We start from the raw sequence: 26,093 nt of genomic DNA, 5'->3' as shown, positions 1-26,093 counted from the left end.
GGGGATGTTTCCCCCTATTTTCTCAAATAAGGCAAATTTTCTCAGGCTCGTAACTTTTGATGGGTAAGACTAGACTTGATGAAACTCATATATTTAAAATCAGCATTAAAATGTAATTCTTTTGATTTAATTTTTTGGTATCAAAATTCCGTTTTTTAGAGTTTGGTTACTGTTGAGCCGGGTCGCTCCTTACTACAGTTTGTTATCACGAACTGTTTGGTAATGCAATAACAGGTTCAGAATGAACAGACCCAATTGAACCCAGCTACACAGATATGCATAAACAAAATCATCACTGAAAATGTAGCTACAAGGTTTTCTCACCCCGCAACACTACTATGCAATCGACTGTAACATTATTATGTATGAGACCAATTTTACAAAGATTTGGTAAATGTGGTGTTAAATAAATAAAACAATTACTTACATCATCTTTGTGCAAAAGGCTGGTCTCAAAACTTCTTGGTTTTCCATAACAAATCGGTTTAAGTTCTTCTTTCTACCAACCATTTCGAATCTAGTGGTCATGTTCATTATTCTTCCCAATTGAGACTGAACTGATACTTAATCGCAAATATTTTTGTTTATATATGAAGTATTTACTACAAAAAGAATAAGACATTATCCAATAAATATTATAATGCTGAAAACTGGTTTAATCACAAAATAAACAGGTGTGTTTTGCAACCGAGAATAGTGGCTGCTGCTACTCTCAAAAAAAAAAAAAAAAAAAAAAATGAACGGATTTTTGTTATAGATAGTTTGCAGTGTTAATCATTTTTGAGCATTTGGATTTTTTTCTATAGTTGTTTCACGGGCAGCATTTGTCCCTAAAATATTTGATTTTTCTATAACTGCCTAATTTTGGATTTGGTTTCTTATTATTATAATTTTTGGGTAGACTTGCATAATTTTGGGTAGTGAATTACGAACAGATTTTGGTTGCAGCAGGCCACAAGGCTCGAAGTCGGTGTCTTTTTTTGCAATTTTAGATCGAAGATATAGTAGGGTGGTAAATTACTAAGGGTGTTTGTGGGGTTTGGGGGATATGAAATGTTAAAAGATTTGAATTTTTTACCAGGTATTTTTACCAGGTCTCCCTTCATTTGGAGGGCAATATTTGGGCTCGGTATCTATATGGGCCCTGAAGGGTTTGCCACGCCCTTATTTTTGCAGAAAGATGGGTTAAGAAATTAGAGATAAGTTACTGAAGATTATGAATATAATTTTTGAAACACAGGAAGTACATAGTAATTTTAGGAACAGTCTTATTAAACCCCTCTATAAGGAAGGAAATAAGAGTGATTGTGGTAATTATGGTAATATGGCAGTTTAGCTTCTGTATGAAGCAAATTACATAGTATGACAATAATTTTAGACTTGAAGATGCTGCAGACAAAATTTTAAGAGAAGAACAGTCTGGTCTTAGGAAAGGGAGGTGGCGCGTTGACAAAATAACACAAATATCGTAAAAAAGAGAAAAGGAGGATAATAACAGCCAATAAAAAATAGAGGAAAAGTACGCAAACATTTCGGTCGAGACTTCCGCTCGACCGTCTTCAGTGCAGAATAAACCAATAAAAAATAAAGATAAAAGTCCACAGGACAATATAAGAAACCAAACCTTAAAACAAACACTAAAACAAAAAGAAGTAGATTCTTTCGATGTATCGATGAAAGGGTAACTGAATAACAAATACGGTAGTGAATGGCATTTCCAGCATTCATTTTAAGTAAAGCTTTTTAAAAGGATAATCGCTTACCAGTCATGGGATTGTCAGAGATCCTGTTAGGTTGCTAAATATAATTTTGTGGACCGATATAAAAACGTTCGGAATTAATAAGTTCATTGTAAATGGGGCTTAGACGAGTTTCCCCAGTATCAAACAGTTCGTGGTAACGAACTATAGTAAGGTGCGATCCGGTTCAATAGTAACCATAATTCTAAAAACTCGAATTTTGATACAATTAGTTACATCAAAAGAATTGAATTTTTATGCTGATTTTAAATATGTAAGTTTTTTCAAGTTTAATCTTACCCATCAAAAGTTACGAGCCTGAGAAAATTTGCCTTATTTTGGAAAATATGGGAAACACACCCTACAAGTAATAGAATATTAACAAAAATCACACTCAAATTCAGCTTATCAGAGAACCCTAGTGAAGGATTTTTAAGCTTGAAGTTTTTCTCCTCCACAATACCCCGCACTTCACGCTAAAGTATATTTAGTAATTTCAACTATTTATTCTACGGCCTTTGTGATTCAGGGGCCATTCTTAAAGAATTGGGATAAAATTCAAGCTTTATTGTAAAGAGCGAGGTATTGGCGAGGGAGTGAACCCCCTCATATACGTAATAAATATATACAAATATAGAAGTTCGTTACTTAAGTTAATTCTTAAGTTACGTATATTTATTACTAATAAAAATGTTCGCAAAAAAATAACAAAAAGTTCTATTTGCCTTTTTAAGTAACGAAAAATTAGAGGGCAACTCGTCCTCCCCCCACCCCATTTTTTATTGAAATCGTCCGATCTAAACTATGAGAAAGCCATTTAGCCAAAAAAAATAATATGCAAATTTCATTTTAATTATTCAACTGCGGTGAGCCAAAATCAAAACACGCATTAATCCAAAAACGTTCAGAAATTAAATATATAAAAAAAAAAGTTTTTTTTAACTGCAAGTAAGGAGTGACATTAAAACTCAAACTAACAGAAATTATTCCGTGTATGAAAGGGGTTGTCCCCTCCTTAACGCCTCGCTCTTTACGCTAAAGTTTTTTATTGTTTTAAAAAGTAGAGTTGTAAGAAATAGTCAAACTTTGGAATAAAGAGCGGGGAGTTGAGCAGGGGACAACTCCTTTCATATACGGAATAATTTCTGTTCGTTTTAAGTTTCTCCCCTCATATACGTAATAAAAATATACGAATATAAAAGCTCGTTACGTAAGTTAATTCGTAAGTTACGTAGGCTTATAAATATTACTAATAAAAACGTTCGTAAAAAACTAAAAGCTCTAGTTGGCTTTTTAAGTAGCCAAAAAATTTGAGGACAACTAGGCCTCCTCCCTGTCCTTTAAAAAAAAATTTAATATATAAATGTTGTTTTAATTGTTCATCTGCGGAAAGCCAAAATCAAAACATGTGTTAATTCAACTTCATTTAACTGATTTGCTTCATACTTCATAAAATTGCACTTAAAGTTCATAAAATTTCGTAAAATTGCCAAATTGATGTGTAAGTGCACATCAGCTATTATGAAGGACGGGTAGTGGGTTATTTTGTTGGTGGGGGAGGGTGTCAGGTCTAATCCCTCTTGATTCTCGGGAGTATTTTTTGTCCACACCTTTCTCATTGGTGCTGGGGGGGGAGTCAGAGTAGCAGTATTCCTCCTATTGCAATAATATTTTTATATATAGCACAAGCTATTACTACTGGCACAGACGTGGAAAAGGCGAGGCAGATAATCACGAGCCTTACCAGAAAAATATCTAGGAAGGGGGGGTGTTGAGAAAACCTACCAGAAACATTATTTTTAGCGATTTTAAATTTCTCTTTTCCTTTTTATACACGATGTCTCAATTTATTTAAATACTAGTAAAAATGCACTTAAAAATAATGAAAACCTATTTTAGAGGTCACGAGGGCTTCAGGAGCTTATAATATTACATATTAAGCAGGATTTTCATTCATATGAGCAACAATATCCCTCTCCGTTGACCTGAAATTCTGTAGTAAAAATTAAACAGTTCCTGGTAAGGAGCGACTCGGATCATTAGTAACCGAAACTATAGAAAACAGAACTTCGATAGCAATAAATACACCAAAAAATGTGAATTTTAATGCTGACTTCAAATATATAGAGTGCAATAAATTCAACACTATCCATCAGAAGTTACGGGTCTGAGAAAATTTGCCCCATTTTGAAGAAACACCCCCAAAAAGTCAAGTAATCTCGATGAAAATCACACCATCACATTCTGCACATGATAGAACCATACTGTATATGTTTCAAGCTCCTGTATACAAAAATACGGCTATTTCATAAATATGTTATGTTTTTTAAATGTATTTTTTTTACCGGAATATAGATCACAGATGCGTGTTTATTCGTTGTTTTTGTTGTTTTGTTTTTCCATGGGTGGTCGTACCAAAACAAGATCGAGAGGGGGCTCATTTGATGGGAGTTCAAAAGTTATAGTCATCCCATCAAAATTTTGAGATTGCCATTTGATTCAACATATTTGAAAGGTCCAATAACTATGGCTTTGGGGATGATATGGCCCCCATGATCACTAAGGAAAAGGGCTCTAAGTTACACAATTTGCCCCCTACTCACATTATTACAGACTAGATTTGCTATTGGAAATTGCGGATTTTTTAGGGAGGATTTTATCTAAGGGAGGGATTCTCCTCGGAAGAATTTTCCGTGGGAGGATAAGCTTTTCGGAGGGGTAACAGTAACCTAAACTCTAAAAAAGGGATTTGTGTCTCAATACATGCATTAAAAGAATTGGCTTATTATGCTCATTCCAAATATGCATGACTCATTAAGCTTAGTGTTATCCCTAAAAGGCTTCGAGCCTGAGGAGTTTTGCCTGATTTTTGAAAAAGTGGGAAAACGCAGCCTAAAAGCTAAAGAATTTTGATTAAAATCACTCCATCATATTCAGCGTATTAGAAAACCCTACTGTAGAGGTTTCAAGCTCCTATCTGCGAAAATGTAGAATTCTGTATTTCTTGCCAGATAAAAGTTCACGGATGCGCGTTTATTGGTTTTCATTTTCATGGGCGATAATATCGAACCAATGGTCCTAGAGCATTTGGAGAGGGCTCGTTTGAGTGAAAATTGAAAATTTTTAGTGCCCTTTTCAAATGACCAAAAACATTAGAAGGCAACTAGCCATCCTCTCACGTTCCTTTTCTTCAAAAATATTGGGAAACTTTGATCAAAATTTTGAGATAAATATTTTGTTCAGCATAGCTGAAAGGTCCCAAAACTATGCCTTTGGAGATAACACGGCCCCCCACATCCCCTGACAATAGGTCTTTAAGTTATAAAATTTGCCCATTGTTTACGTGTAGTATTCGTTTTTGGGAAGTATACAGACATTTTTCGGGGGGGGATTTTGTGCTTGGGGTGTGTTTCTATGGGGATATTTTTCCATGGGAAGGGAAGTTTCCGAGGGTGAGCTTTCCACGGGAAATTTTACACTGGGGGTATTTGACGGAACTCCTACACGAAATTCTTTTTATTTACCTTACTCTCTCTTTGCCAACTCAATTCTGCATATGGGTATATTCCGGGGAATTGTCCGGAAGAAGTTTCATCGTATTTTGATCTCCCGACAAAAATATCCATCGAAGAGGGGATTTCCCAAGTGGCTGGAAAAACGATTAGAGCTTAAAGTTTTTTTTTTCAATTTAAAGTATGCTAAAGATAATTTTTCAGACTGAAACGCCTGCAAGAACTTTTACGGAAAGGAGGGGGGATTTTCAACGAGGATAGAATTGTCTGGAAGGAATTTTAAGGGGGTGTATTTGTAATGGGGGGACTCTCCACGGAGGAGTTTCTCGTGGAGGAAGGGAATTTTTCATAGAGGGTAAGCCAGATTTACCGGCATTATCTGAAAACCGATCAGAAATAAAATTAAAAAAAAACAAGTTTTTTCAGCTGAAAGTAATAAACAATATTAAAATTATAAACACACAGAAATTATTTCGTATGAGAAGGTGTTGCCCCCCTTTTCAATACGTTGCTTTTTACGCTAAAGTTTGGCTGTTTGTCCCATTTTCATAAGAACGACTCCTTAAACACAAGGCCGCTTAATTAGAATTAAATAAAAAAAAACTAATTTTTTTAGCTGAAAGTAAGGAGCGACATTAAAACTTAAAACGAACAGAAATTACTCCGTATATGAAATGGGTTGTCCCCTCCGCAATCCCTCGCTCTTTACGCTAAAGCTTTTAATTGTTTTAAAAAGTAGAATTGTGGCAAAGAGTCAAACTTCAGCGTAAAGAGCGAGGGATTGCGGAGGGGACAACCCATTTCATATACGGAGTAATTTCTGTTCGTTTTAAGTTTTAATGTCGCTCCTTACTTTCAGCTAAAAAAATTAGTTTTTTTTTATTTAATTTCTGAACGTTTTTTAATTAATGCATGTTTGGTTTTGGCTCTCCGCACATAAATTATTAAAATGAAATTGGTATATTAATTCTTTTTTTGGCTAAATGGCTTTCTCTTAGTTTTGATCAGACGATTTTGAGAAATAACGGATGGAGAAGGAGGCATAGTTGCCCTCCAATTTTTCGGTTACTTAAAAAGGCAACTAGAACTTTTAATTTTTAATGAACGTTTTTATTAGTAAAAAATACACGTAACTTAAGAATTAACTTACGTAACAAACTTTCATAACCTTATATTTTTATTATGTATACGAGGGGGTTTGTACCCTCGTTAATACCTCGCTCTTTACACTAAATCGTAAGTTTTGTCCCAATTCTTTAAGAAAGACCCCTGAATCAGAAAGGCCGTAGAATAAATAGTTGAAATTACTAAAAATACTTTAGCATAAAGAGCAAGGTATTTATCTCCTCCTAAATACCTCGCTCTTTATGCTAAAGTATTTTTAGAACCCCTCATATGCGTAATTATCTCTGTTCGTTTTAAGTTTCAATGCTACTTCTTCCTTTCATTTGAAAAAACGTTTTCATGTTTATTTTTCATTGTTTTCTTATAGTAATGCTAGAGAATCCCGCGCCCTTTTCATTGAATTTTTCTTCCCCCATGACAGATTCCTCCAAGGAAAGATTCTCCAACATAGCCCCCTTTCCTCAGGCCCACCCCCAAACAAAATAAAATCCCCCTGAAAACGTCTGTACACTTCCCAATAACCATTACTATATGTAAACACTAGTCAAAGTTTGTAACTTGCAAACCCTCCCCCAGGGATTGTGGGGGAGTAAGTCATCCCCAAAGACATAGTTATTATGGTTTTCGACTATGCTGAACAAAATGGCTATCTCAAAATTTTGATCCGTTGACTTTGGGAAAAAAATGAGCGTGGGAGGGGGCCTAGATGCCCTCTAATTTTTTTGGTCATTTAAAAAGGGCACTAGAACTTTTCATTTCCGTTAGAATGAGCCCTCTTGCGACATTCTAGGACCACTTGGTCGATACGATGACCCCTGGGGAAAAGAAAAAAAAAAAAAAAACAAATAAACACGCACCCGTGATTTGTCTTCTGGCAAAAAATACAAAATTCCACATTTTTGTAGATAGGAGCTTGAAACTTCTATAGTAGGGTTCTCTGATACGCTGAATCTAATGGTGTCATTTTCGTTAAGATCCCACGACTTTTAGGGGGTGTTTCTCCATATTTTCTTAAATAAGGCAAATTTTCTCAGGCTCGTAACTTTTGATGGGTAAGACTAAACTTGATGAAACTTATATATTTAAAATCAGCATTAAAATGCGATTCTTTTGATGTAGCTATTGATATCAAAATTTTTAACAATTTTTTAGAGTTTTGGTTACTATTGAGCCGGGTCGCTCCTTACTACAGTTCGTTACCACGAACTGTTTGATAGGGATGCTTTTTAAAAGTGCTAAAAAGATCAAGGTATTGAGGAAGGTGCAACCCCTTCATATACGGGATAATTTCTGTTCATTTTGAGTTTTAATGTTGCTCCTGGAAGAAAATTGTTTTCTTTTCTATTTAATATCTAGGTTAGGTCGCTATGATTTGAAAAACGATTAGAAACTCAATAAGATAAACAAATTTTTTTCAACTAAAAGGAAGGAGCGACATCAAACTTAAAACGAACAGAAATAATTTCGTATATGAAGGCAGATACTCCCTCCTCCATCCCTCGCTCTTTACACTTAAGTTTGTTTTTTTATTCAAATTCTTCAAGAATAACTGCTGAAACGTTGGAATAAGAAATTTTTTTTGAGCTTTAAAAACTTTAACGTAAAAAATGAAGGGTTGAGGAGGGGAAAAATCCCTTCATACATGGAATAATCTCTATTCCTTTCAAGTTTTAATATTGCTTCCTACTTTCAGATGCAGAAACTTGTTTTTATTCAATGACAATGTGAAGACTTTTTCGAATGGCATTAAACTATAATATTACTATGTGGGATTTCCAGCTTGTTCAAATTGGATAAAACACAATGTTACATATTATCGGCAATATGAATGAATATAAATTAAAAATATATAGAAATTCAGAAAATCATAAAATATGGTATTAAAAAACTGGCTTTATTTTATTTATTACCTTTTGAATGATATTTCTACATCAAGTTTTAATTATGAAACTTACCAGTTTTTCTTGTTGCTAGACCAGCTCTTGGCATTAAGGTATCTATTAACCTTTATCACACTTTTTTTATAGAATAACTTATATATAAACAAAAATATGTTCAATAAAGTATCAGTTTAGCTTCAGCTTTCTAACTAAAAACAATCAAAATGACTACTAATTCAGAGATGTTTGGAAGAAAGAAAAATATCAACCAATTCGTCAAAGAAAATAAAGAAGTATTGAAACCAGCTTTTTGTGCCAAAATTTTGTAAGTACCTTTTCCATTATTTTACATAAACTGTTCTGAAGCCAATATAACTAAGTCCATAAGAAAAAAACAATAAGATAAAAAAATAATATATCCTTGCTGGTATAGATGGAACAAGTATTTTTTGTCATTAAATAAAAAAAAGTTTTTCAATTGAAAGAAAGGAGCAATATTAAAACTTAAAACGAACAGCAATTATTACGTATACTAGGGGGATTGCCCCCTCTTCAATACCTCAATCTTTACGCTTAAGTTTTTCGAAATTTTAAAAAAAAAGCTACTTATTGTTCTAATAAAATAATATCCTTGTGTTCCAAGAGTCGTTTTTAAAGAATTGGAAAAAGTTTAAACTTTAAAATTTTAAAATACAAGACTACTCGTCAAATAATGAGCCCATTCATTATCGCGTTTGCAAGTAACAATTTGTGTAATTCATACAGCTTGTATAGTTCATTCTTTACTCTGAAACGTCTTTAAAAGAAGTAAAAAACGTTCCAAATTAATGCAAAAGGACTAATTTAGATTAATAAATTTAGTGCTTTAAGCTCCTATAATCCAAGAAAATCCATCAACTGAGCTCTTCAGTAGCAATAAACTGGTCTCTGTTAAGACCCATTCATACTGAAATTTTACTAATATCGAGATTTAACTAGCGCTATTTGAGCCAAACAGAATTTTCATATTGTTTTTTCTTTAACATTAAACGTTTTTTCAACGTCCTGATTCTTTAAGGTGACTAATCACACAAAAAGGCAAAGGGTAGCCTCATATACAGAATGGCTTCTGTTCGTTTTTTTAATTAAATAAAAAAAACACTAGTTTTTTTTTTAACTGAAAGTAAGGTGCGACATAAAAACTTTAAACGAACAGAAATTACTCCGTTTATGAAATGGATTGTCCCCTACTCAACGCCTCGCTCTTTACGCTAAAGTTTTGAATTGTTTTAAAAAGTAGAACTGTGGCAAAGAGTCAAACTTTAGCGTAAAGAGCGAGGGATTGCGAGGGGGGACAACCCATTTCATATACGGAGTAATTTCTGTTCGTTTTAAGTTTTTATGTCGCACCTTACTTTCAGTTAAAAAAAACTATTTTTTTTTAATTTAATTTCTAAACGTTTTGAATTAATACATGTTTGATTTTGGCTCTCCGGACATAAATTATTAAAAGGAAATTTGCATATTAATTCTTTTTTTTTTGCTAAATGGCTTTCTCATAGTTTTCATCAGACGATTTTGAGAAATAAGGGGTGGGAAAGGAAGCCCAGCTGCCCTCCAATTTTTCGGTTACTTAAAAAGGCAACTAAAACTTTATCATTTTTAACAAACGTTTTTATTAGTAAAAAATATACGTAACTTAAGAATTAATTTACGTAACAAACTTTTATATTTTAATATTTTTACTATGTATATGAGGGGGTTTGTCCACTCGTTAATACCTCGCTCTTTACGCTAAATGTTAAATTTTGTCCCAATTCTTTAAGAATGACCCCTGAATCAGAAAGGCCGTAGAATAAATAGTTGAAATTACAAAAAATACTTTAGCATAAAGAGGTATTTACCTCCTCCTAAATACCTCGCTCTTTATGCTAAAGTATTTTTAGAACCCCTCATATGCGTAATAATCTCTGTTCGTTTTAATTTTTAATACTACTCCTTACTTTCAATTGGAAAAAACTTTTTCATGTTTATTTTTTCATTGTTTTTTTTTATAGTAATGCTAGAAAATCCCGCGCCCTTTCCATTGAATCTCTCTTCCCCCATGATATATTCCTCCAAGGAAAGATCCTCCCACATAGCCCCTCTCCTCAACCCCACCCCAAACCCAAAAAATCCCGCTGAAAACGTCTGTACACTTCCCAATAACCATTACTGTATGTAAACACTGGTCAAAGTATGTAACTTGCAGCCCCTCCCCCAGAAACTATGCGGGAGTAAGTCATCCCCAAAGACATAGCTATTATAGTTTTCGACTATGCGGAACAAAATGGCTATCTGAAAATTTTGATCCGTTGACTTTGGGAAAAATTGAGCGTGGGAGGGAGCCTAGGTGCCCTCCAATTTTTTGGTCACTTAAATATGGCACTAGAACTTTTCATTCCCGTCAGAAAGAACCCTCTTGCAACATTATAGGTCCACTTGGTCGATACGATGACCCCTGGAAAAAAAAAACAAACAAACAAATGAACACGCACCCGTGATCTGTCTTCTGGCAAAAAATACGGAATTCCACATCTTTGTAGATAGGAGCTTCAAAATTTTGCTATAGGGTTCTCTGATACGCTGAATGCGATGGTACGATTTTTGTTAGGATTCTATGACTTTTAGTGGGGTTTCCCCCCTATTTTCCATTTTCTCAGGCTCGTAGCTTTTGATGACAAAGACTAAATTTGATAAGACTTATATATTTAAAATCAGCATGAAAATCAGATTCTTTTGATGTATCTTTTAGCATCAAAATTCCGTTTTTTAGAGTTTCGTTTACTATTGAGCCGGGTCGCTCCTTACTACAGTTCGTTACCACGACCTGTTTGATGTTGCTCCTTACTTTCACTTAAAGGACTTTGCTTCTCTTTTTTATTCAGTTAAATTAGGGTTTACAATCCCTGTTACGATTTTTGTCATGTTATTTTTACAAAGTCCTTTGGTTTCAATGCTTCAATGCAAGAAAATAATTTTATCATTATTCGATAGCAAGTGTTCAGGTCTATTGGTCAATTATATGCGACCTCTGAAAATTTCTTTTGGGTATTCTTTAGATTGAAAAATACATTGAAAAAAAGTCACTGCAGTGACAAAAATGATGTGGCTAGCTTTTTAAAGCGAACTCAAATACACCTAATTTTCCTGGTAAAATTAGTTTTTATTACCAGCCCATATAAAACTAAAATAAAAACAGAGATAGAAAACTTTATGCAACGAACATTTTATATAGGTTCTTATAATTAGTTTCTGAACTTTGCTGTTTCGAAGTCAATGATGTTGCCTTTTTTTTCAGACACATACCCATGTTACCAGATTTTTCAGTTTTCAAAATTTTTACCAAAAATTAATAACAATTTGAAGAAGACGGAGGGGAAATCAAATATTGAGCTTTTTGAAAATTTTTGTTGTTTTGGGAGGGTGTGAGATAAAGACCAAGTCAGTCCCCTCCTTTTGGTGTCGATATGGAATAGGGCTATTTAGTATGATCCACTTTTTCAGAAACTAATATTTATTTTTATTAGGTATGACGGACAATTGAAGGTTTATTGCGTTGGAGGTCCGAAGCTGCGTAAAGATTACCGTATAACCAACTGTGACCAATTTTTCTATATGAAAAATGGAGATATGGATCTGTATGTAATGGAAAAAGGAATCCGCCGCAAAATCTCTATCAAGCAAGGAGAGGTTAGTGATAAGAAAACTGTTTTCTAAAGAGTATAGTTACTTACACAGCTTTTATGATATTTTTCAAACCAGATGCTAGTAGTATATTGTTATGCAAGCAAAAGTAACTTAAGAAACCAAAAATACAGTCAACTTTTATAGTCAGTATAGGCGCTTTTATAGTAAAAAAAATAGGAGTTTTTATAGTCAACGAAATATTTAACCCCTTTATGAAATGGATTTGTATATAATGAAAAAAATGATTCCGACGCAAAATCACTATCAAGCAAGGAGAGCAAGAAAACATTTTCTAAAGAATATATCATGTCATGCTAGGACATTTCTCACTGAATGTAAACCCAACAAAGCCTATGTCCTTACCCCTTTATTTAAGGGTCCATTTAATAATATATTCCGATTCAATAGATTTATTTTTTTTTTGGCCCAAAAAAATGTGTCAAATTTTCTCCTTGACACTTCAGTACATCTAAGAGAACGAGAAGAAGGGGGTCGTAGCCAACTTACCATGAGAAGACGGTGATCAAAAAACTGCAAGTGGCCTTACAGTATAGCGTCTAGCGACCTAATTAAAAATTAAAAAAATTCAAAGAATTGATGTGATTAATCTACAATGTCAAAGGATCAAAACTGATAATTAACCAGTACTTTAATTTTTAAAAATTATAATAATTCAAAACCCTTTCTGTACCTAAAATAGCTTGGGAACATCTCGGCAGAATTAGGCTAGTTGCCTTTAAGCTAGTGGGCCGACTTGGGACAGAATTATAACAAACAAATACAAAGTTGAAACAATAGGGAAAATCTTTTCAAGACAGTGGAAATCAATTCTGTGAATATTTCGGCCCTAAGTCCAAGGGCCGTCTTCAGCACAACATGAGAAAGAGAGAGAAAAAAAATATGTATACATAAATAAACTTACATTAAAATGCGAAAATTAAAACTAATAATGTTAAGAACTTTTTTAAAACAGCTCTAGCCTCCTCAGTTCAACGAAGTTCAACCAGGACTGGCAAAAAGATCGAAGTAAGACGATAAACTCATTCAAACAAAACATAACAAAGTGACTAAATATAATTTCTCAGAGCCAACCTTGCATTTTTAGCAGCCTAAAGTATAACAGAATTATAGTTTTCTTTTCAACGCTAGCTCCAGTTTCTACTCTTATCAGTTTACTATATTCATTGGTTTTTATAATATCGCTCAACGTCAAATAACAGTATACTATTATGAAAACAGAAGAAACTTTTCCAATAGAAAACAAAATGTCAACAGATTTGTCACTAAGATAAAGTAATTTGCTAATGAAAGAGCTTGACTTACTTCAGACTTAAAGCTCTTGCTCAGAAGGGTCGCCAAGGTAGAGGGAACTAGTTGACAGCATCGTCAACCTTCCATGGCTAGGATCCTATCCAGGGCTAGCGATGGGGCCACATTTGGTCTGATAATGCGGCTGAGGAGACCATTGCTTATTACATCAGCCCATCTGATGTGTGGCCTCCCTAGAGGACGTCGCAGGCCATTCTCCGAGTGATTCATTTCTATGTTGGTCCTTGCAAGGGGTAGTTGGCGAGAGGCGGTGTAGGTGGCTGTACCACCTCAAGGAACGGGATTCTGTTTGAAAATAAAGACTGAGGCATTTTCTACACAATTTAAATTTATTTTAGACATTATTCATAGGAATGTAGGAAAATGCCCCATCCAACAATGTTAGTTGAAGCTTCAACGCTATCATTGCCATATAATATTTATTACTGAGACATCCATCATCAATAGGATGGATCATAATCCTTTAATTTAGTTCAATCAAATAACTTTTTTATCAATTTAGGGAGCATTTTATATATATATATATATATATATATATATATATATATATATATATATATATATATATATATATATATATATATATATATATATATATATATATGTATATATATATATATATATATATATATATATATATATATATATATATATATATATATAAATATATATATATATATATATATGTATATATATATGTATATATATATATATATATATATATATATATATATATATATATATATATATATATATATATATATATATATATATATATATATATATATAAATATATATATATATATATATATATATATATATATATATGTATATATATATATATAATATATATATATATATATATATATATATATATATATATATATATATATATATATATATATATATATATATATATATATATATATATATATATATATATATATATATATATATATATATATATATATATATATATATATATATATATATATATATATATTTATACATATATATATACATTTTTAGGTTCCTTGTTTTGTAACACAATATTCACTTCATTAACAAAACTATCCATTTTCTACCATGGTTAATATTTTTTTCTTTTGATTACCTTTTTTCTATAATATTAGGTATTTCTTTTGCCAGCAAGGGTGCCAAATTCCCCTCAGCGCTATTCGAATACTGTTGGGCTGCGCGTGGAAAGAAGTCGAGTTGGACAAGAGCTGGACTGCATCAGGTGAGTTAATTTTTCCTGTTTTCTTGAATTTTTTCTTGGTTAAGTTGCCTACATATACATGGACAAATATATTGACCTCAATTTCAACACTTTCCATTTCATTTTAAATAGGATTCAATCGAGTTTTATCCTTTGAAGACTTAAATTGCTATTCAATTTATACTAAATGTAGTTTTCATCTTCTTGTATAGAAAATAACTAATGTTATTAATACTTAATTATTATAACTATTATTTAATTATAATAATTATTATTAATTATTAATATTAATAATTATTAGTTAAAGTAAAATATTATTAATAATTACTAAAACAGTCGTAAGAAGCCATTTTTTAAAAATAAATTTTCTCAAAAAGCCAAAAGAATATTGTTTATAGGATTATATCAAAAATCCCGCTACATTCACCCCTGGGGAGTCCAGCTTAGACATAATAATAGTTAGGTACTACTATTTCTACTAACTACTAACAACTCGCTGCAGGAGAAAGACGACTGTGGCTAATACAGCCGCCCACTCTCCTCCTGCATCATAATCTGTTTAAAGCCTCGCTCTTTACAGCCTCCCAAGAAGTTCCCCTTTCCCTTAAATTTTTCCTTAAGACATCCACGAACCCCACTCGGGGATGACCTTCTTTTCGTTTGACCCTAGAAGGTTGTCTGATAATGGTCATTGACGAAAATGGTTGCATGTTTCTAATAAATTGAGCGTTTAAAAAATTATTTCTACCAAATTTAATTTTTATGTTACTATTTCTAAAGTACTTCAGGTTCTATATCTTATTTTTATCTAAGACTTTTTTGCTATCAATCACTTTTTATTTGTTGCTTTTATTCTTACTGAGTCTTGAACCAGATGATTCATATTTTTATTCAAACATTATCTCACCTGAAATTCAATTTTTTTTTCTAACAGTTGTTGCTGACCTAGTATTATCTTATATTCCTTAACTGTGTCGATATGTACCGCAACACCAAAATCTGAAATATTCCAATTAACTAATAAATTTGAATTTATTCAGATTTTATACAAGAGACAATTCTGATGTTCTTTACGAAAGATGGTTCAAATTCACCGAACCAAAAGACATTCAGCCAGTCATTGATGATTTTTTTGCTTCTGAAGAATCGAAAACAGGTAAACCCTATTTTATGAAACAACCTTTTAATTATAGCTTATGATATTTGTTTGTAAATAGATCAATTCAGTAATTTATCTTGCTTTATCATGAATAAAATATTTTCTCATTGCTACGGTGAAGAAGCCTTGAGATTTATTCCCCCTCAAAAAAAAATAAAGAAGAAAAAATGGTTGTACACTGAGTATATTTTTGATGTGCCAATTTTGTGTATCTTTTTTTTTAAACGAATTTATTGTTTGGTGTTCTCTTTGATGATATGATAGGGTATTGTTTATCTAAATTAATATTATACTTACAGAAGTCACATGACAATACTAGTGTTTTTTTTTTTTTTTGTTTTTTTTTTTGGTGTAAGGGACAGCAGGCATAACAGCTATTAGCAAAACAATTTCTTCTTTTGATGACCTCAGCTTGTCTTCTAGAATCATCTATAGAATAAAAAAAAGAAAGAAAATTATGGGCTTTTCATTTTTAATCCTTTCTTTTCTCTGTTAAAGGACAGTAGGCATCCCATCTATTAGCGATACGATTTCTCCCTTTTGATGACCTCTACTTGGATAATAGAATCCTGAATAGAATAAAAAAGAAAATGAAATTAAGGACCTTTAATTATTTAAATTAGCTTTTGAACAAACTCTTTAGTGTCTTCTCTAATTTTCTTTGAAAGTTAACCTCCAGTTAATTGATGGTTACTAGCGCATGAATCATTGTCAAATCAGCGCAGCCCTAATTTTTTTTTAGCCTATTGGAAAAAAATAAAAAATAAAAATGAAACTTGAATTAATTGTGGTATGACACGAGAATATGAGAGAGGATATAGGAGTAAAAGAAACTAAAGTACAAACAGTATAGAAACTATAGACTCTGCAAACTATATATATATATATAATATATATATATATATATATATATATATATATATATATATATATATATATATATATATATATATATATATATATATATATATAAACTATGTCTATAAACTATAGACTATATAATTACAACAGATACATTACATATCATACAACAGATTTATAACATTTGCTTCGCCATTTCTTGTTCACACTTTGAAATAATGAGTTCAACTTATAAAATCTATTCTATTAACGAAAAGTCTATTTTCATTCATATATGAATTACCTGTTCTTTTCACTCCAGGTACTCCAACAAACAATTCTAAGCTGATGATTGGTCCTTATGAGGTTAATGAAAAAGTGTCAGTAGATGAGCCATTTTCACTTGAGCAGTGGCTGGATCGTAACAGCCAAAGGCTTAGTAACGGAAAGCTTGATTTGTTCCAGGGGGATTTTCAATCTCAAATAATTGTATACGGAACTGGCGAGGATGAAGTTGTCAATGAAGATGCGGACACTTTTATATGGGCTATTGTAAGTTATAATTGTATATTAAATAAAAAGAAACATTTTTTCTATATAAACATAAACAGTGACATTAAATCTGACAACAACAGATATTACCTTATATATTAGGGTTTTTTCGCACTCTCAGACCTTCCATCTATTCACTATCCTAAGTTCATAATATTTTTTACGAGAAAAAGACCTATAACCATTTCCTTCAAATGAAGCTATAAATAGAAAAAATTGGAAACGTTGAAACCTTAAATGACAAAGTTTCCTGTCCTACTACAAACTTTAGCGGTTTGTTTAGAAACCAATGGATACAACAAGATTGGAAAAAGAGCAAGACAAATTCTACTAGAAAATTGATTTAGGCTTAAAATGAAAATACTTGGGTATATAAATAGTGGTTAACAATCAAGAAAATGAAAAATAATTTCTTTTTATTTATGTTAAGGATGTAAAGGCAATATAGTCTCAAAATCATGTAAAAACGAAGTCTTGGATAGTAACTGTCCATTGTGTCTGCGAAATTCTTTGTTTTTTCTGTATTTCGTGTTTTGTGACAGTGCTTGTCCTTGTGCTTTCTTCACGAACCTTTTGTTTAGATATCATATATATATATATATATATATATATATATATATATATATATATATATATATATATATATATATATATATATATATATATATATATACATATATATATATATATATATGTATATATATATATATATATATATATATATATATATATATATATATATATATATATATATATATATATATATATTATACATATATAATGTTGTTATGGTTTGACGCTAAAAAACTGTACTGCACAATTCGAACAAAAAAAAATTGTATTTTGAAAATAAGCATAGCTCTTCTTTTTTCAATAGTTTTAAAACAGGCAGCGTTTAGACATAAAAATAGTTTATATTAAAGTGATGCATATGAATATCTTCTCTTTTTAATTGTATAGCTTCTCAATATTCCTTGGTATTTCGCCACCTATTAAACTGTGCTACCCCAGCGATACACAATTATATTCAAAATTATAATACCAGTTCATAAAAATAGTCAAAATATGATTTACCCGGACAAGCAGGGCTCACCTACGAAAACCCAATTTCAAACTTAATCTACCTAATTTGAGTAAATTCCTAGCATTCAGCTGTTCCGGGAAAAGCCCTATCCTAGCTTGTCCCATGGGACCAGACTATCGTAGCTTGTCCCATGTTCCAGATACTAATTCACAATTTAATATTCACTCCTTAGTTTCAAAAAATGAAGATTCAAATCCATATATATATATATATATATATATATATATATATATATATATATATATATATATATATATATATATATATATATATATATATTTATATATATATATATATTTATATATATATGTATATATATATGTATATATATATATATATATATATATATATATATATATATATATATATATATATATATATATATATATATATATATATATATATATATATATATATTGAAAGTTTCACAATAATCATTTTTAAAACAGTCTAATAGTTTTATGGACCCACACAGAGTCTTCCAAAACATAAAACTTGACGCGTAACATAGACGAAATTTTACAATAGATATTCTGTCGCCATTTTAAACCACAAATGTTAGTTTTAGTATTTAAAAAAAAAACAATTTTATTTTTCTCTTTTTTGAAGCTGTGGTTCGATCCCTAGAGCCATTTTGTTCTAACGCTATAGAACTCTAGAATAGTGATTGAAATGAAACTAACTTCATTGAAATTTTCCCGCAGTTCCTAACTTAAGAAAGTTCTTAAGAATTGAAGAACTAACTAACAACCTAGGATTAATTTATAGATAAACCGATAGTTCGTTTTTCAATAAAATTAATTGATAACTCGTTATTTTTTGTGTCTAAAGGGCTGATATCAAATAAATTTTGACAAACTTCTGGTTTATTCCAATAGATCCTAAATGTATTCGTGTTTAAACAAAAAAAATTTCTAAGAAGAGTTGGATTTTTCTGATTGTCGTATGTATTTTTGCAGCGTGGGACATCCATTCTTGACATTGCTGGTGAAGCAACGCGTATTCTTGAAGTAAACGACACAAGTTACATTCGAAGGGGTCGTCGTTACAAAATCATGAGAGAAGATGGCGCTAGAGTCTTACAAATAACAATCCCTTATTGCCGAAGCTTAAATAATTGGCAAAGATCAGTTCAATACTAGATTTATTTCAGTTTACTACTTTTTCCTAAGTTTTGGTGTTTGCTCAGTGATTAACCTTGAAAATAAATTAGGTGTGGGAATTCTATTTCATTGTTATTCAATGTAGGAAGATTTTCAGGATATTATGATATTTTTGCGTTAACAAATGCCAACTTCAATAATTCAAAACGTTTATCCCAGAAGTCTTAGGAGTTAAATCAACCCTAGAACACATTTTTTGACCCTTTCAAATATTTTGGACAAAATTGTTGTCTCAAAATATTGATCAGATGTTTTGGGCCTATGGGGGGGTAAGTAGGGGAAAAGGGCAGAGGAGAAGACTGGCTGCTTTCTAATATCATTTGGCTCTTAAAAAGGTCAATATAAGACTATTGAGAGCTTTATTAGATATTCTCTTATTTTTGGCAGGCCACTCAACGATTTCTCCGTTTCTATTTCTGTCTCGTTGCGTCCATTTTGTGTTTTCAGCAAACGCTAGTTATCAAGAAATCTAAAGGATAGGGAAATATCATGAGTAGGTTTGATTAAAGTAGTTTTCCAAAATACGTTGCATAAACCACGAAGCAGTAATTTTGTTCGTTTTAAGTTGCAACGTCACTCTTTATTTTCGTCAAAAAATTTACAAAAAACTTTTTCGTCAAAATGAGCTTTTAAACAGCTCTAAATGGCTTTTTCTTCCTGCCAGTAATGCCATGTTTAAATTTCACCCATTGGGCCGGAATTTTAACATAATATAGTCTTTAGTCCTAAAACGCGTTAAGGATAAAAGTAATCTAAAGAAGGATGTTAGAAAATAAAAGTCAAAAATAAAAACTTAAAGGATGATCGTTGGTATAATGTGTGAAAGTTTTCACGATAGGAGTTGCTCTGACGTTCTATCAAATCCCGATTGACTTTTTTAGTTCCATTCAATTTCCCTTAGGCTATTCAAACTCTAAATAAATATGCCAAAAACAAACACCTAAGCAATAGTCTGTGATATAGTGTTCCAGTTATCGATAGGATTTTAGGCCTTTCCAAGTTCGCTTAGAATATTCAAACTTTCCTAGTTCTTTCCTTAAGTTCTTCTTCTCCTCCAACCAACAAAATTTTTAAGAAAAGTTGAATACTTGCCATGGAAAGGGTTTTCTCATCAAAATTAAAAAGGAGTCCAAATTAAGTTCTAAAAAAAATCAAAAAGTCCCAAAAAATATAATTTGATAAAACAGAAGAGTTTTTAGTTTCGATTACGTGGCATTTGAATTTGAAAAATTCTAAAATTTTTAACAGATCCAGTTTTGTCAACATGGATAGAATTTTGCTATCTTGAGAAATTGAAGTGAAAATCGTCATGATGGAATATTTTCAGGAATTTTAAAGGCTTTACCTGAAGAAGTGTGATAATTAAATCATTAGGACCTCAAAACCTTATAAAACTGGATCTCTTGATACAACACCAGTTTTTCATCGAATTTCGAGAAAAAGAAATGCAAATTTGATGAAGTAGAAAGTTTCTTGAAGAAATATGACATTTAAATCTATAGAAGCTAAAAGATTTTAAGAAAACTAGGATTTTAATATTAAAAGGACTTTTGCTATTGAAATTCTAGAAAAAGGAGTACAAATCATTAAATAATAAAACATTTTTTTGAAGAAGACAGGCCTTACTTAAAGAAGTGTGATTTTGACTTGAATAATGAATGTCGTTTAAAGTCCTAAATTTCAAAGAAACTGGAATTCATGACATGAAAGAGTGTTTGCTAAGGAAATAGGAAGATAAGTAGTGAATACTATTTAAAAAAGGAAAATGTTGATGAAGTAGAAAGGGCTTACTTGCAGAAACTTAAGACTAAATTCCCAAAATTTTCCAAAAAGGCGATATTTTGTTATTACTATGCTTCAAATCTGTTGACGTCTATGGTTTTGATTAGATGAAAATCTGATGCACATATTTAAGGGTCAAAGAGGGTCGCTAAATGTGTTTGGCATGTGTAAATTGAGAAGAGATGAACAACAAGGTACTGGGAGTTATTAAAATTAGGGAGTTATTAAAATTACACGAAATTAAAACCAAAGGGGTGGCAAGAGCTCTTCACTATCTAATTAAGGCTAAAGTTAAAAGAAAGATGAAATGGGGGGGAAAGAAACAAAATATAAATTATCAAATTAATAAGAAAAAGTTTTGCAGGGTAGGAGAGGTGGAACAATTTGTAGGACAAACCATTTGTAAAATCTTTGTTTCCGCATTATTGAAGCGTAAAATAAAGAAGTTTTTTTATTGTCGGTTGGAGGGAGGCAAAGTAACCCTTTATGCAGTCTCCGTGTAAGCTTTTTTTGCGTAGTAGGATAGAATTTTCTAAACGAGCTGTGTGCTAAAATATCTCTAGGTAACTTAATTATTTTCTTCCAAAATTTCACCATTCTAAGCAAACTAGCCCTCCATAAGTAAATAGCCCCAAATCTCCTTTCCGTACTCCTAAACTAAGTAAATGGCTTTAAGCCTGAAATTCACTTAAAATACCTTAGTTGCTAAAGCTACTTTAGCTTAGCTGCTTTAGTGAAGCCTCAAACCTCTGACCCATAAGTAGTATAGTAATTGTAGATTCTGGATACTCATCAAATCGACTAGTTTTCCCCCTTTTCAATCGAATTTGCATCATTTTAAATGAAAATGTACGACATTTTAACAATTTCCCTCATAACTTTTGACATCGAAAAAGGTCTTGTGAAATAAGTTTTTGATACATATTTTACTTATATTCAATATTTTATATTATATACTACATTATTCGATATACTACTAGTATAATTTAACATTCAAAAGTTTGATATGCTAGGTTAATATCAATATCTAAATAATTTTTTATCTTTATTTTTTCTTTAATAACTTTTAAAATCATAGCTTTATCTAACTTTTTAAACTTCTGTTCAAAATCAGTTGCTGTAGAATCAAACTGTTTTGGTACAAAACGATCAACTGTTTCACCTTAAAAAAAATAGTTAATAAAAATTAGTTATAAAATATTGAATAAAAAATGGTTATAAAAATACCTTTTAAACGAATGTATTTCCATGTTTAGTTTTTAAGCATTTCATTGCTTTAATTTCATATTCAATTCCTAGATCCAAGTCTGCTTTTTTAACGGTTCGATTATATTTATTTTCCATTTTCATTTCGCTTAAATTTAATCCATTTATTAGGTGAGAATTTTATTTAACAAGTTTTCTGAATCACAAATAATTTTTATTCCTTTAATATCCTTTGGCTTTCTTCCCAGAAATGAGCTCTGCATAGAAACCTGTTTCGCAAGTACTCATTTTAAAAGAAATTTCAGCTATTGAAATCGAAGATTTGACTAATGACACGGTATTTGGTTAGATGGTGTGCATAGCTTTAACATTCTAAGAAAAGATGGTTTGTATTTTTAAAGTTTTGGAGAATATAGTCCGGAAAGTGAGAAAGGTTTTATGAATGTGTTACACTTCATAGACTTGGAGAAGTATTTGCAGTTGCTTCATATATTTTTCGTATTTCTTATTTCACAAAAAAAAGAGACTGAAAATTATTCTATGACCAGTTTCAAAAAGATGTAACATGTTGACCTTTCTCTTTACCCTTCGATCATAGTTGTCCCTTAAGAATGAAGAAAGAAGCTTTGGAGAATATAATACGGAAGAAAGAAGGATTTTCTTTATGTGTTAAATTTCATAGACTTGGAACAGTATTTAGACTCGTTTCATATATTTTTCATATTTCTGAATCGGAAATAATTCAAAAATTAACATGTAATTAATGATCAATAACGTCTATGTTTGCTTTTCTTTCTAAAAATATAACACAGTAAATACAATAAGGATTATCAGGCCTATCATCTAAAAAAAAGTTTAATTTCTATGTCAGCAGTTGGTCTAGATGCATCAATATTACGTTCATGCTTTGAAACATCAAAATAAAACAATTGATATACTATTCTAAAGTCATTATAGCTAACAATAGCTCCACTACCAACGTCTTGATGTTTGCATCCTAAATGTAAAAATCTTTGATAAGCATCAGAACAATCTCATTATTTTTACTAAATTCACATTTCACATCTTCTTGTGGATATTTAAATCCATTCAATTTCACTTCAATTCTATTTATATTCATATTATCAAATACCATATTATTTTATAAAGCATTATTATCTTTTCCTGTTTTCTGTAATACTATAACAATTTTGTTGTATTATATCTGTCAGAAACCACTCTCCATGTCAATCCTTTGTCATTTATATTATCAATTTTATTAGTATTTCACGCTTCCTATCTTAATTCAAAGCAACTCTTTTTAACTAGTTTACCTTCTAACTCATTTCTAATTAATAAACAAGGAATGGGTGAAGAATCCATGATAAATATATTATATTTATTTATTTATTATTACGAATAGCGGTAAGCATCAATGCTTGTCACAAAAACACAAAATCATAATACTAATCTAAAGTAAATATGCAACGACACAACAAAAAAGCGTCTAAATAAAAAGGCGTATTTACTAATGCACTCTTAAAAATTCGAACACTCTCTGCCTCGACAGCCTCCAAAGGCAAACCATTCCATGGTCCGGCAACTCTACTAACGAAAGATAATTGACCAATTTTTTTCAGTGTTTTGGGGGGATATAATTTATAATCATGCTGACGAGTAGAGTGGTAATGGCTAAATTTAAAAAACAATTTTGGATCAACATCATCCACTCCTTTAGTTATACGAAACACATTTACAAAGTCATTGCGATGTCTACGAAACTTCAACGACGGGAGTTGAAGCCTAGAACGTCTCTGCGGATAGGAAAGGCGCTGAAGGTATGGGACCAATCTAGTGACCCTTCTCTGAACCTTTTCTATCCTATGCTCATCCGTTAGACTTAATGGAAACCAAACAGAAGTATTATACTAAAGAAGAGGGTGGACCATTGATTTGTATAGTAGTAAGAAATTACGAAGGTTAAACCTACTAAAGCTTCTCCTTTTAGACGATAAACGATAATTTGCATTCTTTACAATTTCCGAAACATGCTTATCAAATTTCAATTGGGTATCAAAGTAAACACCAAGGTCATGCACTATTTTGTTAGAAGGGATTTTTATGCCAGACAGCTGGTAAGTATGTCTTACCATACTTATCGTCCAGGTTGCGATTTTCTCGGATAAATATTTGAATCACCTGCTCACCCCTGCTTTTGAAAATCTTTTTACTTGTAATAGAGACCATCATGATCATAATACAAGAAAAGCTGATAACTTAACTCATGAGTTTAGGAGTACTACTCGGGCATCTTTTGTGATTCGCCATTATGGTCCCCATGTTTGGAATATTTTGCCCGAGGGTGTGAAAAATGTGCCTAGTCTTCTAGCTTTCAAGTCACGGGTAAAGAAGTTTCTTTTATCTCGTGAATAATTTTGATGTAAGCCCTGTTCCAGGTTGTCATTCTATTCAAGGCATTTCCCTGATTTACTTGCTGTTAATTTCTGTTAATTTTTTATCTGTCTTCTTCTTGTCTTTTTCCTCTTTCTCTTTTTCTCCTTTCTTCCTTCATCAGTTGAGTTTCTTTTGTATTGAGTAGCGTGATATGAATGTGTTTTTAATTAGCTGAGGGTGATAACCTCGCTTGCCTTTACAAGCTTATTGCCTTTCTTGGCAGGCGAATGGCGAATAATGTTTGTTTTCTTTTCTGAATAAATGTATACCTATAAAAAAAAAAAAAAAAAAAAAAAAAAAAAAAAAAAAAAAGTTGCACATCGTTTTGGTCTCGTACTGGTAGATAAAGTTTTACATCATCCGCGAACATCTTGACAGTAGAATTCTGAACAGAGGAAGGCAGTTCATTAATAAATAAACAAAATAAAATTGGACCCAGGCAGCTATCCTGGGGGACTCCGCTTAACACATAAATTGAGGATGACATAGCTTCACCAACAACAACCTGCTGAGTTTGTGTATTTAGATAATCAGCAATAAATGCAATTGTTTTTTTACCCAATTTATAAGCTGCACATTTTTTAAGAAGGGTGGGTATTGAGACTTTGTCGAATGCCTTCGAGAAGTCGGTGAAAATGCAGTCAAATGGTATAACTAAATCGGCAAAACGTTGAAAGTTCAAAATAACCTCAAGAAGCTGAGTATTACAAGACCTATTTTTCGAAAACCATGCTGAGCAGGATTCCAAAGATGATTTCCGTCAAAATACTTTTGAACGCGTGAAACAATCAACTTTTACATCACTCGGCAAAAAATAGACGTAATTGAAATTGGCCGATAGTTTTTAAAATCTGACCTGGAGCCCCTTTTGTGAAGTGGCTTTACCAAGGCCTTCTTCCACCCTGATGGACACAGTCCATGCGCCAAAGATAAGTTAAATATGTAGGTAAGTGGTTCTGCAATTTCATGAGCAATTTGTCTTATCATTATGTTCGGGAAACCGTCTATATCTGGCACTTTAGACGTATCCAATTTTATAAGAATAGTAAAACTTCAGTCAATGAGAAATCTGAATCATCAAATGGAACAAGAATGTCCGACGACGCAATCGACAGTACTTGAGATGCAAAATTAGCTTCATTTGAATGAATTGGCTGTGTTTCAACAAAAACTGAAGAAAAAATTTGGTTAAAAATAAGAGCCTTCTCAGAATCACTATCAATCTGTTGGTGTGTATGCTGATGTGTGAACGTAGATGTAGATGGTGCAAGGTTAGGCTTATTCCAACTTTAAAATTTTATCATTTCTTTTCAACGCAATTTGGTGTTTAACCCCCCCTAATACACAATTAATATCTTGACA

At 31.6% G+C, this 26,093-nt stretch overlaps 2 protein-coding genes across 4 annotated transcripts in view; one reads left to right on the top strand and one right to left on the bottom strand.

Annotated features, from left to right (window-relative positions):
- The window catches only part of LOC136030857 (3-hydroxyanthranilate 3,4-dioxygenase-like), a 56,290-nt gene that overhangs the window by 16,278 nt on the left and 13,919 nt on the right, over nucleotides 1-26,093 (bottom strand). The window contains exons 1-3 of one of the 3 annotated variants that reach the window (XM_065709916.1): nucleotides 16,816-17,013; nucleotides 13,288-13,578; nucleotides 428-602 (exon numbers count right to left, since the gene is read on the bottom strand). In XM_065709916.1, the coding sequence (XP_065565988.1) occupies nucleotides 428-534 (107 nt within the window). In that variant the 5' untranslated portion in view covers nucleotides 535-602; nucleotides 13,288-13,578; nucleotides 16,816-17,013. Of the gene's footprint in view, nucleotides 1-427; nucleotides 603-13,287; nucleotides 13,579-16,815; nucleotides 17,014-26,093 lie in introns of those variants that run through there. The other 2 variants (XM_065709917.1, XM_065709918.1) reach the window with 2 other exon arrangements.
- On the top strand, nucleotides 8,427-19,374 carry LOC136030858 (3-hydroxyanthranilate 3,4-dioxygenase-like). Its single transcript, XM_065709919.1, has 6 exons — nucleotides 8,427-8,581; nucleotides 11,805-11,967; nucleotides 14,427-14,533; nucleotides 15,553-15,668; nucleotides 16,834-17,063; nucleotides 19,107-19,374. Exons 1-6 carry the CDS (start codon nucleotides 8,481-8,483, stop codon nucleotides 19,287-19,289), a joined length of 900 nt encoding a protein of 299 aa, XP_065565991.1. The 5' UTR covers nucleotides 8,427-8,480; the 3' UTR covers nucleotides 19,290-19,374.

This window comes from Artemia franciscana, chromosome 9 (genome assembly GCF_032884065.1).
Source record: "Artemia franciscana chromosome 9, ASM3288406v1, whole genome shotgun sequence".
NCBI classification, from domain to species: domain Eukaryota; kingdom Metazoa; phylum Arthropoda; class Branchiopoda; order Anostraca; family Artemiidae; genus Artemia; species Artemia franciscana.
This window is presented reverse-complemented; position numbering and strand designations above follow the sequence as displayed.

Bases quoted from the DNA above. Each gene is read 5' to 3' on its own strand.
- LOC136030858 (XM_065709919.1), top strand. From the start codon at position 8,481: ATGACTACTAATTCAGAGATGTTTGGAAGAAAGAAAAATATCAACCAA. The intron at 15,669-16,833 runs GTAAACCCTATT...TTTTCACTCCAG, and splicing joins TTCTGAAGAATCGAAAACAG to GTACTCCAACAAACAATTCT. The intron at 17,064-19,106 runs GTAAGTTATAAT...GTATTTTTGCAG, and splicing joins ACACTTTTATATGGGCTATT to CGTGGGACATCCATTCTTGA.